This window comes from Dermochelys coriacea, chromosome 27 (genome assembly GCF_009764565.3).
Source record: "Dermochelys coriacea isolate rDerCor1 chromosome 27, rDerCor1.pri.v4, whole genome shotgun sequence".
NCBI classification, from domain to species: domain Eukaryota; kingdom Metazoa; phylum Chordata; order Testudines; family Dermochelyidae; genus Dermochelys; species Dermochelys coriacea.
In genome coordinates this window covers 15,364,058-15,382,098 of record NC_050094.1, presented here as the reverse complement: position 1 = coordinate 15,382,098, position 18,041 = coordinate 15,364,058, and the positions used below count along the sequence as shown (strand labels likewise).

Here is an 18,041-nt window from a genome sequence, read left to right as displayed (position 1 = left end):
GATCTGAAATTTGTGGGGACCAGGGAGGGCAGGTCTTTGCTCCCAGCCCATCCAGCACGCTCCATGGTCCTCCAAGAGCAATGCATTAGGAAAACTACTGAAGCCGCAGGGCCAGTGACTCATAAGACAAATTTCACATCATTATGTTGCCTTTTTTAGTCTGGCCAGTTTGCTGAGGTTACCCATGAGAGCTGGGATGGCATTGCAGCATCAGGTTGGGGAATGGAGGGAGGCACATTCCCAGCCTGTGAGATTGGAGATTTCACTGCCACAGCTCAGAATTCACCTCTTCGCAGTTCACTGAGTTTCCCTAATTTCTCAGACTCCTTACTTTCACTCACACACACACACACACACACACACACACACACACACCCCTCGCTGTGTGGTTTTGTTTCCCAGTTTGACCTCCAGCAGCCGTTCCTGTATGGAGGAACATGCCCAGCTATGTAACAGCCAAAAGGATGTGGCAGCCCCAGCCAGGTCCACTTTAGGGCCTTAGTCCCAGCACCCAAATCACAATGAATAATTAGCACCAGAATCATGCCACTGCACAGCTGGTAATTAGCCAATCCTGGTCACACTCCCATGAGACAACAACTTAGGGTCATTATTAGCCCTGCTTCATGGGCGTGTGGGGAGGGGGGAGAAAGAGGAGATGGCTGCAGGGCACCAGGAGAGGCAGAGCCAGGGTTAGCACACAGGCGTCCCTGGATTCCACCATGTGTTCCTCCCTCTCCCCAGGCTGCCTGGCCACACACTGTAGCCCAGCTTGGTACCGGATGGGCGGGCTCAGGAAAAATAGAAGACACATTTCTGAACTGCCACTTTTCACATTTTCCCTGGACTGATCATGGTGCTGGCAGCCTCCTGCTGGAATTCCCACTGGTGAGCATGACTTTTCCTGACTCATTTTAATAAGTTACTGTTTTTCTTGGTCTCCCTGCACCTCCAGAAAGGCGCAGGTGTCACAACGTGCTAGTGAGACAGGCACAGCAGCCCGAGACTGCTCCTAAATGAAATAAATAAGAGCCCTACAGCTTTAGCCGTAATCCCGGCCGGATCTCCAGCCTGTGCTGAACACACAAGGAAACCAAGAATCAGAGCAAGTTTCCATTCCTGCTGCCAGCCTCCCCTCCCTACCTTCTCCTGCAGGCAACACTTGCCCTTTCCTGCTGGGAGCAAGTCGCTTCCTCCTCAGACAGTTTCACCTCTACTTCCTCACCGTGGTTTGGACCAGTCTCCCTGCCCTGTAGAGAAGCATTTAGCCAGTGCTGCTCTTGACAGAGTACGTACACCACCATCCCATCATCATTGGCCCCAGCAGCCTTCTCTGGCCTTGTCTGCAGCTGTGAAGACAGACACAAGCTGACACACGTCATTTCTGAGTCCACCCATTTCTGGCTCCTTGGCAGCTAGAGTCTAGCGCTGTGGTGAGGGCAGGGGCTGCTGCTGCTGTCACCATTCACCTGTTGACAGGTGAATTATACAAGATGGCTACCCCAGAAACATGCACCTTTCATTCTGTCGGACTCACTAGTATCGCATCTGCAGACAAGCAACACAAACCCAGGGAGGAGACAATACAGGAGTGGCGCATACAACAGCAGCCTTGAGAATGGAGCCCTGGCTAAGAGTGATGCTATGACAGTTTACATCTCCTCTGAGCTGTCTGTATCCAGGCAAAGGCTGCAAACACAGCATTTTTCTAAGCAACAGGGAGTGCTTAAAGAAAGGTGGATAAGCGCTACAGCTGCCTGGATCCAGTGCGGAGGGAGCTGCAGGATGGCCTGAACACAAAGGTTGGGGATTTGTTTGGTGTTTTGATGTAGATCTAAGCTCACTAGTTACACCACAGTAAAAACCAACCTACCCACACTAACGAGCAGCCTATTTGTGGGGAAGGATACGGCCAACATGGAGGGAATGGGTGGTTCTGTACTGCTGCTCTCACGAGTTTCTTGCCTGTTTATGTGCCCAAGGACATCCCAGTGCAGTGTACTGTCTAAATGTGCAGTACTTGATATCTTCTACTTCTGCATCACGTTTCCAGCTGAGGGATCTGAAAGCATTTGATAAAGTTCTCCGGAATCACAGAAGCGCCACACTGCAGACCCTTTCAGAGTAAGTGGAGAACTTATCTGATGCATCCGATGAAGTGAGCTGTAGCTCACGAAAGCTTATGCTCAAATAAATTTGTTAGTCTCTAAGGTGCCACAAGTCCTCCTTTTCTTTTTTGCCAATACAGACTAACACGACTGCTACTCTGAAACCTCCTTATATTGGCTGTAGGGATGGGGCAGATGGCTGCTGTGCTTTGTTGCCCCTTTGACAGGCATTAATGGGCACACTCACCTAAGTGAGTACCCCCACCCACTCATGAGTTCAGGCCCTAGTAACATGTTATCAGCTTCCTTGTGGGCACAGCAAAAGAACCACTCCCAGCTGGAGGGTGAACGCCCAGGAAGCTGCTCCAGCTTTGACACAAGCAGCCCATTCCCCTGGCTCTGCAGCTGGACCAGCCCCTAAGACCCACCAGTGCTTATTTCTGTGGTAGTGATGAGTGGGTGCTTTTCACACAGTGCCACATCAGGTTCTTTCAGCGTCAATCCATACTGACCCCCAGCTCCTGCGGCCTCACAGCAAACAAAGGAATTTTATTTTAAGCCACAGTCCTTTGCTCCTGTTGCGAAGGGGGCCTGGCCTGAGTAGGCCTTTGGCATTTCCCACACCACAGGGAGCAGAATAGAGGAGGCCTCACAGGCAGCAGGAAACTCAGACTTATCTAGAAGTTGTTTCTCACATTCCTCAGTGGTTCCTAAGATTTGTGATGAGATCCAGTGTGCTCTCACAGGAGCCAGCTGCTTGGGGCGGGAGCACCATGGTTTGGTGGCTGGAGCAAGAGCATCATCTAGTGGCTGTTGACTCCAGACAGGGAACCCCTCAGCATGTGCTTGAGGATGGCTTCTGTACAGAACAGACCCCCTGCCCAGATCAAGCAGCCTTAATGACCTCAGATCCTCAGCATCAACTGTCTAAGTCCCCCCTTCACCCAGTCCAGGGGGTTAAGAGGACTGCGAATACCTGACACCACACTGACGTGGAGTGTGCAGCAGGTTCCGTTAACCCAGGGGAGAGCCTGGCTCTAGGGCAGTAAGGAGACAGCATTAAGGGGGAGATTTCAATCCTCCCTCAGAGTTCAAGTTCATGGGAGAGGAAGCTTGGAAACCATCAGTTGCCATTGGAGAATGTGGTGGAGGTGGGAGCACGCGTGCAGACTAATGCGAAGGAGCAGGTCTCTAGCCCCAGGACAGAGCTGCTAGCTAGAAATGAGGCAAGGGATGAAAGAGAAAAGATGAGGTCAGCATTCTGAGACCACAGTAGCTTTGAACTCAGAGCAGGAAGTGGAATGAGAAAACCATGGCGTGGCAGACTCTGCCAGCCCAGGCACGGCTGCTGAGCTTTGCAATTGGCCCATATCTTTCCTCCTTTGGTCTCCAGCTCCAGCCTAGTGAAAGGGGCCAGGTGAGAGCCCTGGAGCCTGCACTCTAGCCCTAAAACAGCAGACAGCAGTGCCACATGCAGGCCTAGTCCATCCAGCCCTCACCACTGAGACTGACAACCCTGATGTGGGAGACACCCACTACACAGAGCTGCAGCCAGGGCCCAAGGAAGAAGCTCCAAGCACCAGCTGCCTAGAGTTGGAGGCTCCCTTATCCCAATCCCTGGTCCCCGGTGGCCCATTTTATTCCAAATGATTCTAGCAACTCCCATTCGCCCCGCGCAGGAGTGAGTAATGGGCAGTGTAAGGACATGGGGCCTTGGTACTAAGATGCTGGAACCCCACAGCAGCAGATTGTCTGGACGCATGGTGAAGGACAAGGCAATGGATACAGCACAAGGGTGGAGCGAGTGAACGTGACAGAGGCATGGCCAGACTGGGACAGAGGCGAGGCATAGCCACCGACAGAGCATGTCTGACAACGCAGCATCACACACAAGGGTCCTACTTAAGAATTCAAAGTACCTGTATTTTAATTTCTCGACATGGTAAAAGTTTTACATACGTTCATCTGGCAAGGAAAGTTGAACAGTCCAACAAATAAAAAGGAATCAGTACAAAGAAACACACAGTGAAGGTGCTGCTCCCAGGCAGCAGCCAAGACGCAGTTGGTTTGTTACTGAATATTTATTAACGGGAAGACGAAAATTGGACTTACTACAAACAACAACAACAAAGGAGTCTATCGAAAGGGCCAGGGGGCCCTCCACGCTCAGAGCAACCCCTGGGAAACCAGAAAGAGAAAACGTGGCTCTTCAGCATAGAAGAAGAAACAAAAGCAACAGAACGCAAGAGGGAAGGAGAGGACGTTCATTCCATTTCTCACGACTAACAACTATAAGGCTACTGCACAAGAAGTTACAGGTGTGACAGTGAGACCCATGGAAGCTTCAGGGGTCCAGGACCAAACTGACCCAGCATTCCCCTGAAAGAGGGTGTGAAGTAAAAATACCATAAATAAGAAAATGTAGGAGCCTGCAGCGTCACGAGCCCATTTCCCACACATACAAAAACTGACAACGCAACTGACCGTTTCCCATGGGGTTTGCAATGGACCATGAAACGTTCCAATGGCCTTAGAGGAGCTCCTGGGCACAGGAGAAGGAATCGAGGTACCTTTCATCAGGTGCTGGGGTTTTGATACTGATCTGCTGTGGCTGCTTTTGGCCATCCTCATCCCAACAGATCAGCCATCGCAGCCAGCCTGCCAAACCCTGCCCCCAAATACACTCGGCAGGGGACTGTGCGTCACAACCGGCTAATTCCTTAGCATTAGTGGAGACTATGAGGACTTCAAAATTTGAGCTCGGGCCTCTCCCTAACTTCATTCTGGACAGAAATGCCTTACGCCGAAGGAGACTAACATTGATTTTAACCAAGAAAACTGCTTTTGTAGAGCCAAGAGGAAAGCTACACATACGAGCAAAAGCTACCAGGGCTCTGAACCTGCCACCCAGTGGGACGTGGCTGGTGGCAACTGGCACTAGTGACAGGTGTGCCACATAGCCCTCTGCATTGATCTAGCTGCATTTCACAAGGGAGAGGGACAAATGGAGTGGGATCTAACTTAAGATAGCTCTTTCCTGGCTTGTTTGAACCTAAAAATTTCTCAATGGCACTTTGCTGAGTGTGGCTGCAGCCTAGCATAGGGGAGCTGCCTGCTCCAAAGAGGCACTTCCTCCCAGCCTTATAGTTAACACGCATAAAACGACTGGCAGCAGAGGGCTCACTCAGAGATGGCACTGAGAAGCAGCCGGCTTCTCACAGCCAGCACACACTCTGTGGACTCAGTCTAGTGTTGAAGACACTGCATCTCCTCCATTCCCAGGGACCCCAAGGAAACCCTGCAGCTGACAGATGGCGGGGGGGAGAAGGGAGAACCCCGGGGCTTGGTCTCTCATCCAATTCCCACCTAAGTAGGAAGAAAGTCTTAGAGGAGCATTCCTACCTGGCAGCTGCTCACTCTCAATAGCCTGCATGTCCCATGGCAGTGGCCTGCTCAATACCAATTACTACATTAGGGAGAGTTCCTGAGACCTGAACAAAACCAATCACAGAACTAGGCGAGGGTTTCTTTAGAGTTTAACTACGAGTGCAATACTATTTCCAGCCAGTTTCCCATCTCGATAGTCACGTAACAAACCAAGGCAATGACGGTCTTTAGTTGACTGAACAGTTCTCAAGTTCAAACGTTGACACTTAGTAGAGAGTCTCGGCGTTGCTGCTCCGAGGCCTCTTGATCTTCTCGATGTTTTTAAGGATCATATCATGCAAAGTGACCTGGAAGAAGGAGAGAGACCATGGATGCACGTCAGGAGGGGAAGTCCACAACTTCACTTAACTTCACTCTCACCATATGCATTGGCCTAACCTGAGTAATGGCTGTTCTTAGTTACAGCCCCGTGGCCCTTCCCCGCCTCACCAGCCATTGCCCTCACGCAGCGCATCATGTCTCCTGTCAGGCAGTAAACTTCTTAGGCAAGGCCTTGTCTGTCTGCACTCTGAAGAGACCAGCATGTTTTGGCCACTACAAGCCCCACCGATGAGAGTGAGTTAGTTAACAGAGCCCAGGATCGGCCTGCCCCATCTGGAGAGGCTGGGTCGGAAGGTTCCAGCAAAGAGCACAATGAACTGCCTGCCCCTGGGTTTGCCAGCACCCAGTACAGAGGTGGGAAATACCAGACTCTCCAGGGCAGCAACTTGCTGCTAAATCTCTGCTTGCTCAGAGCAACGGGAAAGCAGAGACCCAAGCCAGCTCCCTCTCAGGGCTCTGAGGTGGGATTGATCCAAGGGAGCTTCTCCACAGGGGAAAGCATGAGCTGGGGTCCCCACTCTCACTCACATATTGATTCCTCAGCTCGGAGATGATTAAGCGCAGACTAATGTATTCCTTCTCATCAATTTCTGTCACCGTGCGGCGATAATCCTCCTACAGAGAGGAGGGAGAATGTGGCTGTGAATAGCCTAAAAGCCAGGCTGCCCCTCCCTCTACAGACATCAAGGGGGCTCTCTGCTGTTCAACCTTATGCATTCAAGGGCATGAAGGGACCATTGTGACCAATGATAGGATCCCCTGTATAGCACAGGTCAGAGACTTGCCCCCAAATAATTCCTAGAGCTGACATTTTAGAAAAACCTCCAATCTTGATTTAAAAGTTGTCAGTGATGGAAAATCCACCACGACCCTAGGAAATTGTTCCACTGGTTAGTTACTCCCACAGTTAACACACACCTTATTTCCAGTCTGAATTTGTTTAGCTTCAGCTTCCAGCCATTGGATCATGTTAGACCTTCCTCTGCTAGACTGAAGAGCCCATTATCAAATATTTGTTCCCCAGGTAGGTACTTAAAGGCTATGATCAAGTCACCCCTTAACCTGCTCTTTGTTAAACTAAATAGATTGGACTCTGAGTCTCTCACTATAAGGCAGGTTTTCTAATCCTTTAATAATTCTTGTGGCTCTTCTCTGAGCCCTCTCCAATTTATCAACATCCTTCTTGAATTGTGGGCATCCCACAACTAGACACAGGATTCTGGTAACAGTTGTACCAATGCCAACATAGAGTTAAAATAACCTCTGTGCTCCCACTCAAAATTCCCTTGCTTCTGCATCCTAGGATTGCATTAGCTCTTTTGAACACAGCATCACATCGGGAGCTCATGTTCAGCTGATTATCCACCATGACCTCCTACATTCTTTGTTCCCAGATGTATATTTATCCGTATTAAAACAGATATTGTTTGCCTGCACCCAGTTTACCAAGCAATCTAAATCGCTCTGAATCAGTGACCTGTCCTCTTAACTATTTACCATGTCCAATTTTCGTCAATTGCAAACTTTATCACTGATAACTTTGTGTTTTCTTCCAGGTCATTGATAAAGATGTTCAATAGCATAGGGCCAAGAACGGATCCCATCAGGATCCCAGTGGAAACAGACTCGCTCAATGACAATTCCCCATTTACAGTTACATTTTGAGACCTATTAGTTAGCCAGTTTTTAATCCATTTAATGTGGGCCATGTTAATTTTATATCATTCTAGTTTTGTAATCAAAATGTCATGTGGTACCAAGTCAAACACCTTTCAGAAGTCTAAGTATATTACATCAACACTATCACCTTTATCAACCAAACTTGTAATCTTATAAAAAGTATACCAAGTTAGTTTGAAAGGATCTATTTTCCATAAAATCATGCTGATAGATCATATAACTGATGTATTCCTTAGTTCTTTAGCAATCAAATCCAATATCAGACACTCCATTGTCTTGCCTGGGATTGATGTCAGGCTGTCAGTCCTATCATTACCTGTGTAATCCCATTTACCCTGTATATACTGGCACAACATTAGCTTTCTTCCAGTCTTTTGGAACTTCCTCAGTGCTCCAAGACTTATTGAAAAAAAAAAAAAACATCAACAGTCCAGTAAGCTCCTCAGTCAGCTCTTAAAACTCCTGGATGCAAGTTATCTGGACCTGCTGATTTCGAAACGTCTGTCTTTAGTAACTGCTGCTTAACATCCTCCAGAGATACTACTATAATGGAAAGTGTTATCACCATAGGATGAGACTGTATCTTCTGTTTTCCCCTCAAATGTAGAACAGAATTTATTTTTTCCATTTGACCATTTTCACCTTTTCTGCATTATTATTGATAATTCTACCATCTCCATCTAGTATTGGACAAATACCATTGGAGGGTTCTTTTTGTTCCTCATATATTTTAAAACTCCTCCTTAATGTCCTTTACTTCGCTGGCCATAGATCTCTCCTTGTGTCCCTTTGCATCCCTTATCGATTTTCTACAATACCTAACTTCTGATTTATATTGATTATCAGTTTTTCCCTTCCCTTGAGAGAAGCCAGATCCTTCCTGCCCTGCAGGCTCCCCTCCCAGGGCTCCTAGCCACCACAAAGCCCCTCCACCAACCCTCCAGGCTCCCAGCCCCACAGGACTCTGGCAGCTGCTACTTAAAGGAGTCAGTGATAGAAACAGCCAGTAGAGGGCTATCCACAGAAACAGAAAGACAATTATTTCTCTCCAACCCCACCAAATGCTCAGCAAAGAGATGCTCCACTTACCACGTGAGGATATTTTGCTATTTTGGAAACCAGCTTTGCCCTTGTGATATAGTATCTGGAAGGGAATGGAAGAGGATGGATTTAATAGTCAGAAAATAGCAAAGCAGTGTTCTCAGACCTTGCCTTAGCCACGGGGCTCAAGTCCTTACCCAAATGCACTCAGCCTCCCCAGGGAGGGACCCAGTGAAGAGCTCAGCCACCCCTTCCCCACCTACCTAGAAATCTGATCCAGATACGAAGCTGCCTCACTCTCCACAGTCCGCAGCTCAGCCACTGTCTCCTCCTGCAAGGGAGACAAGGACGCAGTGTGAGCTTCCCAGCAGAAGCAAGAACCTCCAACCCCACTCATGTGTGCAGCCACCCAGGGTCAAGCAGCTCAGTCTCTGGTCATCTTTAAAGTTGCTCCATCTACCCATCAGGGTAGAATCAGACGCAAGTCTCAAGCTTCAGTCAGTTAGCGAAGGTTACGGGAACATAGGAGCCAGCAGGAACCAGAAGTTCCTGGCCACAATGACCCCCTGCACCAGCCACACAGCCCTAAGAATTTAGTTTGCCTTGCTCAGAGGATCAGCAGCCAAGTTCCGGGGACATTCAGGGAAGAAAGCAATGCAAATAGCTTCACACAACCACCCTGATCCTGCCAGGTTAGGGTGCTGGGTGGGGCAGGCTGCCTGCAGCACATAGCCTCCCTCAAACATGGCTCAGCTTTACTGGGTCTTGAAAGACTATGGTGGGGCTCCCAGGCCCCTGAGCAAAGTGATGCTTTTAAGTACTCTCTGCCCCTCCCGCCTCTCAGATGCCAGGGAAGGATTCAGGTTTCAAGACCAAAACTAGCCTAAACTACCCCTCAAAGAGAGCTGTTGGAAGCAGAGCCAGGTGGATCTAATGAAAGGTTCCTCAGGAGCCCAAGATGCCCCGGTGTCTGGGGGACTGGCCCATAAAGGAGCCACTTGGTCATGGATCGCCTTACCTGAATAGAAACGCCAAAGTTGTTTCCATCTTCTATCCTGGGGATCAGAAGCTGCACCCACATTTTGACCTGGAGGTATGGAAAGGGACACTGTGTCTGAGTGCAGAGAGCACTGGAGGGACCTGCCTTTAAATCAGGACCTCTTATTGGGAGCCCTCAGAAACTCTCGCTTGGGCAGCTCATCCCAAGACCATCTCAGGGCCTGACTCATGCGGTGATTGGGGACAATGCCTGATACCTTGACCTCTCCTGGGACCCCATGACATCCACCCAAGCATTAAGGGAAGCTTCTGTCCCTCAATTTTACTGAAGCCCCACTCAGTAAGTATCTGCCACAGGTGTGCCTGGTGCTGTACAACATCACAGAGATGCAAGCCCTTCTGAGCAAAGGGCTAGCGGGAGGGAGCTAGCTGGGGGCTGCAGGGACAGTGCCCGCTCCAGGAGCTGGAGCCAGAGCAGCTCCAAGCACTTTTGAGGGAAATGCCATTTCTCTTGGCCAGCGCCGGCACCTGCCCCTTTGAGAAGCATCCTGTTCAGAGACCACGAGAAGCCGGGGGGAGGGGCGGTGTCCTGCATTTCCTTATCCTATAGGTAGGATGGAGGCCCAGTTCGCTCTTTGTGGGTCAGTGAGAAGCCCTGACACTATGGGGAAGGAATTTGGACAGCTGTGTCTGGGGGCCGATCGCCATCCAGCCCCATGCTCAGGCCCACACCCACCGTGTTGCATTTCTCAATCAGCAGCCTGATCTCCGGTTTCACTTTCTCAATGATGTCCACTAGCTGCTGGTTACTCTTCAGCATCCCATTGGGCATCACAAATACTTTAGTACCTAGCGCCAGAGGGGAAAGGTCAGTTATTCACAGCATCTCACGTCAGAGACAGCCAGCTCTGCACGTGTTCCAACCACGCTGGGTCGCCATGGGGACAGGGATATTTAACAGGCTATTATAGAGACTACCACATAGGAAGGGGAAGAGAGACAAGACCCGGGAAGAAACCCAAACTGGAGAAACAGGGTGCAAAGGGGGCTGCTCCCTGAGCCACACGTAGGAGCTGCCTCTGTTTCAATGCAGCATGAGGCTAGACAGCTCCTTCTTTCCATGAAGGGGTCCATGTGGCTCCACCCTGCTCCCTCCATCAGCATGCCGGCTCTGATGAGCACTACTCCAGTCTCTTAGGAGAGGCCAAGCTCGGCTCAGCAGAACCACTATTGGGCTCCTCCATGACTCAGTCACACGCCCCAGCTTTTAAGAGGAAACACAGACAGGCCTGGGTAGGGCAGTGGCAGTCGGGAGAGGGCAGGTGGAGCTTGTGCAGGTTCATACCCCTAGGCACGTAGCGCTGGCTCAGCGGGCAGGCAGCAGCACAGAGACTTGGGGACTCTTACCCTGGAAGGTCTCTTCACAGTCTTCCAGCTTCCTCTTTTTCATATTTGGCTAAAATACACACAACAGAACATTTTACTCCCCAACTACCCGGGACCTAGAGTGACAGCAGCGAGGAAATTCCTTACATAACATCTTCGAGGGTCCTGATTTCAGAGCAGCCTTCCCCCTCCAACCAGGGGCAGGTTACAGAGCAAACCACAGCACCACCTCCAGCCAGGATCCACGGCCTGAAGAGACCAGTTCTCACATGCTCACGGGCGGCTGCAGCCTGTCATTAACAGGGAACAGCCTAACCGAATGCACAGCAAGCCATGCAGGTTTAATTAATGTAGCCAAGGGAGGAACCTTACCCCATCCAGTCCATCATGGCTGTTAGTGAGAAGGATCGGGTCAGGGACAGGGAGGTTCATGTCTGAGTGGATCTGGGTGAGATCATGAATATTCAGGATGGGCTCCTGGAAAACAACAAGAAGTCACATACAAATCTAACAACTTTTGTCGTCATGTTAATCGCCAGGAAATGGGAGAGTCCAGACCTCAGGTTTCATCCAGCCACCAGGCAAGCGAGAACAGAGGCAGGTATGAAGATGGGACTGAGAGGACTAGGAAAATGGGTTGTCAGTTTGGGACAGAACCCGTTAGGTTTCTATCCAGTACCCAGCTGATGGACTCCATACATTATCACAGTCCGTAAGAGACACAGGGCTGAGTGTCTAGGGCTAATGGCATTCAAATGGGTATAAAGCAAGTTTAGGACACTGCTTTTCAGCATTTTATCCTCTGTTTTACCCTCTTCTCTGACTAAAGACAACTATTCCCCAGGGTCAGGATTGCATGCTGGACACTGAAGCGAGTGGGGAAGCAGGCAACAGCACATATCTTACCTTAAGGAACCCATCAAGTTCCAACAACTTCTTTGGGAAAAAATTCGCCACCAAATCTTCAGCCTAAATGAGAAAGAACAGCAGATGGTTACATGAGAGCAGTGCCCCAGGCTGCCCTCACCTCTGTACTTAGCCAGCAGGCAAGGACACTGCGGAAACCAAGACTACTGCAAGAGGCCAAGCATACAGCTCTGTTCAAAGCCAGGGGGGGAAAAAACTCAGAGGGAGTCAAACTCTCCCACCTGAAGGCTGAGGAGTCTTGGCAGCCCTCCACTCTGCCAAGGCTCTGGAGAACAACAGAACTACAGACTCTCCACACTCAGTGAGTGACTGAAGGGCTGAGTGCCAGCAAGGAGCCTGCAAAGAAAGGTTCTGCTGCACCTCAGAGATCATAGCACAATCCAACAGAAAGCTAGAATCCCAACATGGCATTCACTCTGCCCCCACGTGCCATTCTGGGGAGATGGGAGTGGACACTTACCTCACTTGTGATCCGCTCCCTGAAAGAGTCAACCTAGAAAAGAGGAAAACAACAGCTCTGAATAACTGATCCAAAACAGCACAGTTCACAGCCAGCCTTAGTTCTTCCTGATATAGCAGCCCAGGTGTGCCAGGCACTGGCCCAGAGGCAAAGCCCTACATATTAATTCCACAGCTACAGAACTCATCCCCTGCCTCAGAGCTGGGCTCCCAAATTCCAGTTCTCTTAGAGGTGTACATTGTAACATTCCTGAGGGCCAGTGAAAAGCCTGAAAACCAGTACGAGAGGTAACTGACGCAGGGCCATTTGCCTGTCTGCAGACAGCCTCAAACAATAGCAGAGAAGAGTGAGTTGACCTACTCATCTTCATGGGCTTGCATGGAAGTATGAAGATGATAGTGTGAGAACTGGAAATGCAGAGCCTGCATTAAAAACTGTACTCTATCCTAAAATTAAGCAGTGGGGCCACCCCTCGACCATCCTAGCCATGACGTATTGAATCCAATAAGAAACCCCGTTTTCAGAATGTATCTGAAGCTCCCAGAGTCTAAGTGCCCAGAATTTGGGGACCTTGATGCAGAATTTAGGTCCAGTTTGCCCTGAAGCACACAGAACCTTCGCACAGGGTAAGTGGACCCCTTTACAATGGGGACCCAGGGTGAGAATGATATTGTAGAGGGGCGGGTGGCCACACAGCAGCCTCTCCAACACCTTCCCACCTAATGGGAAAGCTTTAGATGAGGTCATTATTACCAAATGTTGAAAGGCCTCCAGACTCGATATTCCAGGCAGAAGCTGTTACTCCAGGACAGGGAAAGTCCCTGTTTGTCAGACTCAGCAACCTCAGTAAACAGAGCCCATGCTGCCAGTGCAGGGACAGTAAGTCTAACGTTCCCGATCCCTGCACTGCTGCCTTGGGTGATGGAGAACACAGCAAGCTGCCGTGGCAGGTGAAGCACAACCAGAGGCTGAAGTTGCAGCTGTTAGATCGACAAGTCAAAAAGTGCACCCAAGAAGGTCCCCATGAAGCCTCAGAAACATGCACATTATGCTAGTGATATCTGCAGAGCACTCCTGGACTGGAACAGACGCCGCCACCAGCCGAACTTCTCAGGGCCACCCTAAATACTCATTGTCAAGTGTTATGGCTGCCGAGCTCTTCTCCTTTATCTGGCTGTTAAGCTGACTTGGTCAAATGCCTAACACCTGATTTGATTTATCAAAAAGCAGAAATGCAGTGGAACAGCTGCCTATCTGAGGCAGTGGAAGAACAGAGAAACTGCACCACCTCACATACATGCACATTGCAAGATGTATTCCTTTTGCTTAGCTTTAGGCCAAGTGGGTTTTTATACTTCCTTTGCTCTTGTGGTTTGAATGATAGTGAGAGTTCTCACTGTTCACTGAGGGGGTGGAGGAGTGGGCATAACTGATAATTTGCATAAGAAGCCCATGGTTGCCATAACAGTAAACACTATCAGTTACTGAAATGTTTTGCTCTTATTCTCATCCCACGTGAGGGTCCCATCAATTCAGTCCTTTTCTCTGGGGAGAGAAGTGGGCATGCTCCCCAATGGTGAGAGGATTTGTTGGTTGCCATCAAAGAACTGGAAACTCAACAACACAGGATTGCAGAGTAACAGCTAGGGCAAGAATCTGAGGACAAGTGCAGTTGAGTTATTGAAAGGGGCATCACCAACCTGAAGGCTAGTCAATTTAAAATACAAGTGGTTTGGGGTCCTACGCATGATCTTGAGCCCTTTGACAATTTGGGATATGACGACCACTTTTCTTGTTTGTTTTTTTTAAAAACATTTTACTCTCATGTTGCCACATGACTGACCCACACACAGGGAACCTGACTATAGCAGGGAAACAGTGCTACCAACTATGCACAGTCAAACAAGCAAAAGAAACAAACCAGGACAAATGCCAATATTTCCATTTTGTAACCTGAGGTGTTGCTCTGACAATAGAAGGTGCAAAACATTGCAGTCGGAGTGAAATCTGAAGTTGACAGTGCCCTTACAAGTATTTCAGAGAACAATCTAGAGCCTCTCTGAATGCAGAAGGGGGTGACTTGGAGCAGACAAAGGGTTTTGCAGACTCAGACCTATTCTAGAGCAGACCGTGCAGCACGAGCGCCCAAATCTACAATCTGAGAGGTGCAATGAACAATAACAGCGTGGCTGATCTGGCTCCACAGACCTGACCGTTAATTACAACAAAAGTGACCCCAGTGACAATCGCCCTCCAATATTCTCCCCCAATCCCCAGGCTTAGGCAAGCGTTCCCACACTGTAGGCACCTCCCCTAAAGGCTGCTCCTCAGAGGAGTGAATTCCAGGACAAAGCAGCAAGACATTTAACATCTGCTGCCATTATCTACCAAGCAAAAACAAAAAGTAGCAAGCGAAGGCACATGGCCACCCATTCTGAGCAACAGGGCAGCCTGCCCAGACACCGAGTTGCTGATATTCAGGGTCTATCTACGCTGCCACCATAACATTGTGGTGTAGACACGTTCTACTTTGACTGAAAGAGTTTTTCTGTTGATGTTGTTAATCCAGCTCTCTGAGAGGCGGTAAGTAGCTAGGTTGATGATGGAAAAATTCTTCTGTCGACCTAGCTGCATCTACACTGAGGGTTAGATCGACCTAACTACGGCACTCAATGCACAAAATTTCACAGCCTAATTTTTAAGTGTAGACCCCTCAGGGACCTGTAGGGTGCAGGGCAAGCGGGACCCAAGCTCTGTGGGACTCTGGCAGGTGCAGCAGGCTGGAAATTCTCAGGCAGAGACATGGCAAGTAAAATGAAGGTCAGCACTGAATTAGATATAGCAAGAAGGATGCAGCGACTGAATCGGCCCCTCCCCCGGGGTCAGTCCTTTGGCCATCAACTAAGCTGGATTTAGAGTAGCAGCCGTGTTAGTCTGTATTCGCAAAAAGAAAAGGAGGACTTGTGGCACCTTAGAGACTAACAAATTTATTAGAAAAGGAGTACTTGTGGCACCTTAGAGACTAACAAATTTATTAGAGCATAAGCTTTCGTGAGCTACAGCTCACTTCATCGGATGAAGTGAGCTGTAGCTCACGAAAGCTTATGCTCTAATAAATTTGTTAGTCTCTAAGGTGCCACAAGTCCTCCTTTTCTTTAAGCTGGATTTTACAGCCAAGTATGCTGCAGGTGTCTGCATCCAGCAGTGCTGGGGACAGAGGCAGCGCTAGCCCACCGGGGACCCTAAACAGGAATATTTGCCCCCCCATGCTAAAAAAGCAAATGGGGGCCCCCTTGAGCAGCTCAGGGACCTATGTAATTGCGTGGCCTGCTTATGCTTAGCGCCAGCTCTGGCTGGGGAGCTAGCGAGGGGCACTGCCACGTATTCGGCTCCAGGGGAGGCTCGCCCCGCAGCAGGCCGGCTGGGATTTGCAGGCGCAGCAGGGTTTCCGCGGTGGTAACGGGGGGGGGGGCACACGAGGAGAGCAGCAGCTTTGACGCGTCATCGCTAGGGTTCAGGGTCAACGACGCGCCCCGCCCCCGCCCCCGCCCGATACCTCAACCGCTCCGCGGGGGCCGCAGCCTCCCTCCCCCGGCGCGGCCAGGCCGCGGCGGCTGTCGGGAGAGCACGTGTGTACGGGGCGGGGTCGGCGCAGCAGGAGAGAGCCCGTGGGGGGAGGGGCGGCCCCATGAGGGGGGAGGGGGGCCGGGGCCGTGCGGGCACGTGGGGGGGGGCGGGGCCCCCGGGGCATCGCTACCTTTAGCTTCACTTCCGGGTCCACCTTGAGCAACGAGGCCATGGCGGGGCTGGGCCGGGCCGGGCGCCCCCTTGTCTCGCTCTCGCTCGGGGTCTCACTCGCGCCCGTCCGAACCACCGGCTTCGCCGCCGCCGGAACTGACCTCACAATAGCCTCCGCCAATCCCTGAGCTCGCCTTTCGCACGTGACCGTTCTTCCCGGCGCGCATGCGCCGCACGCGGAGCAGGGCCCTAGCCTGACTGGAAATTCTTCCCCCTCCCCGGCCGCAGAGAAGAGCGAGGGGCGAATAAAAATGGCCGCCTCAGCCTTTCCCCGCCCGCCCGACTTCCGGCCCCCGCGTGACGTCATGCCCCTGGGGCCGACGCCACTCGCGAGACTGGACGCCGTAGGTCCTGGTTGGTTAGCGGAGCAGGCGCTTTGATTCGCCCTTATAAAGTCTGTGTTTTACCTGCCAGGACCCGCCACAGCCAGGAGCCGCTGGGGCCCGGGGGGCAGCGTGGGGCTGGGGGGCCGAGGGGGGCCCGCGCGCGGTGGGGCGGCGGTAGGGTTACCAGCTGTGGTCGGAGCTATTCCTGGAGATTGCATCACATGGCATCCTCCTTAATTAAAGATGAATCTTTATTTCCTGGAGACTCCAGGCCAATCCTGGAGGGTTGGCAACCCGGCGGGCCAGGGAGACGGGGCGAGGGTTGCCCTGAGCACCCCACCCGCTCGCCCGACGCTGCCCGCACCTCCCCCCGCAGCGCCTCAGGCCTTGTGCTTAAGGCACCAGCGGGTGGCGTTTGTTGCCCCTCCCGGTAATGGGCACCTCATGGGACGAGTCGAGCCGTGAGTGACCCTCCCTGCAAGGAAAACCCCGGGTGCAGCCTGATGCTAACAAGCCCGCAGCCGCAAGAGCAAAGCCGCGAGCACACACGGGGGAGTGAGACGCGTCTCGGGGAGGAAGGGGGCCTGGGTGTGAGTCTTGCAAGGAGTTTTTATTAACAGCCAAACATCACATCTAGGAAATTGGCATTGAGATCCCACAGCGTGTGCAGTCAGAGTATGTATGATAGACAAACGGGGGGTATGCCAGATTTAGCAGCTGTCCATCCCTTCTCTCTGAATAAAGGGGTATGTCTGGGGATTGGGGGTGCTTATGGCAATAGGTGGATTCCAGTCTCTGTAGTAATTGGCCCGTTGTTCCACAGGCAGGAAATGCCTTGTCTTATTGGGATCCGGGAAGTGGGCGGGCGAAGCCCGTCCACTGCTAAAGGATCCCCCCCAGCCTAAAAGGGGGATCCACAGGACCTAGATACCCAAGAAATTCCGGGGGACAACTAATAAAATAACAGGGACAGGAGTGCGGTCAAAGGGTCAAAAGAAGGGAACCGGACGGGGACACCGAGCAGAGAACCCCGGACAGAGCCCACTGCTCCTCAAAGGCGTCAAGGGAGTCAGAGGACGCCGCCCAGAGGAACTCTGCCCGGATACGTGAACGGACCGAGGATCGGAAATAGGCCCCACAGTCACAGGAGACTCCATCGGCCAACCTCCTCACTCTGGTTTTGTAGATGGCCATTTTAGCTAGGGCCAGGAGGAGGTTGACCAGGAGATCCCGTGACTTTGTGGGGCCACGGATAGGGAGTGCATAAATGAGAAGGTGAGGGGAGAAGTGTAGGAAATGCCTTGTGTGTGAGAGATGAACAAGCCTCTACCCCTGGCCTTTGACCCACGTTGGCGGACTCACTAGTGGGTATGGTTGGAATGATCCTGCCTATGGACCTGGCTCCTCCGAAGGGTGTGAAACCTTTGGTCAGGGCAGGCCAAGTGCTGAGGCCCGGCCTATGTATTTACCCACGCTGACTTGATCGGTTTCTGATGACATGCAAGATATTGGTCTGAGCCAGGCCCCATCGCTGTAATAATTAGCAGG

The 18,041-nt window shown here is 51.2% G+C and overlaps 1 protein-coding gene across 4 annotated transcripts; it reads right to left on the bottom strand.

Moving 5' to 3' along the window:
- Positions 1-4,010: 4,010 nt before the first annotated feature.
- Positions 4,011-17,956, bottom strand: PSME3 (proteasome activator subunit 3). 4 transcript variants are annotated; one of them, XM_043503426.1, is made up of 11 exons: positions 17,856-17,956; positions 12,370-12,402; positions 11,889-11,951; positions 11,355-11,459; positions 11,004-11,052; positions 10,333-10,445; positions 9,616-9,684; positions 8,861-8,928; positions 8,646-8,700; positions 6,405-6,491; positions 4,011-5,842 (listed from the first exon to the last, which is right to left on the bottom strand). In XM_043503426.1, the coding sequence occupies exons 4-11, from the start codon at positions 11,412-11,414 to the stop codon at positions 5,762-5,764; spliced, it is 582 nt and encodes a 193-aa protein (XP_043359361.1). In that variant the 5' UTR covers positions 11,415-11,459; positions 11,889-11,951; positions 12,370-12,402; positions 17,856-17,956; the 3' UTR covers positions 4,011-5,761. The 4 variants fall into 4 exon arrangements, with proteins under 4 accessions (XP_043359361.1, XP_038241470.1, XP_043359360.1 ...); XM_038385542.2 differs by lacking the exon at positions 17,856-17,956 and adding an exon at positions 16,127-16,453; XM_043503425.1 differs by lacking the exon at positions 17,856-17,956 and adding an exon at positions 16,269-16,439.
- Positions 17,957-18,041: the final 85 nt, after the last annotated feature.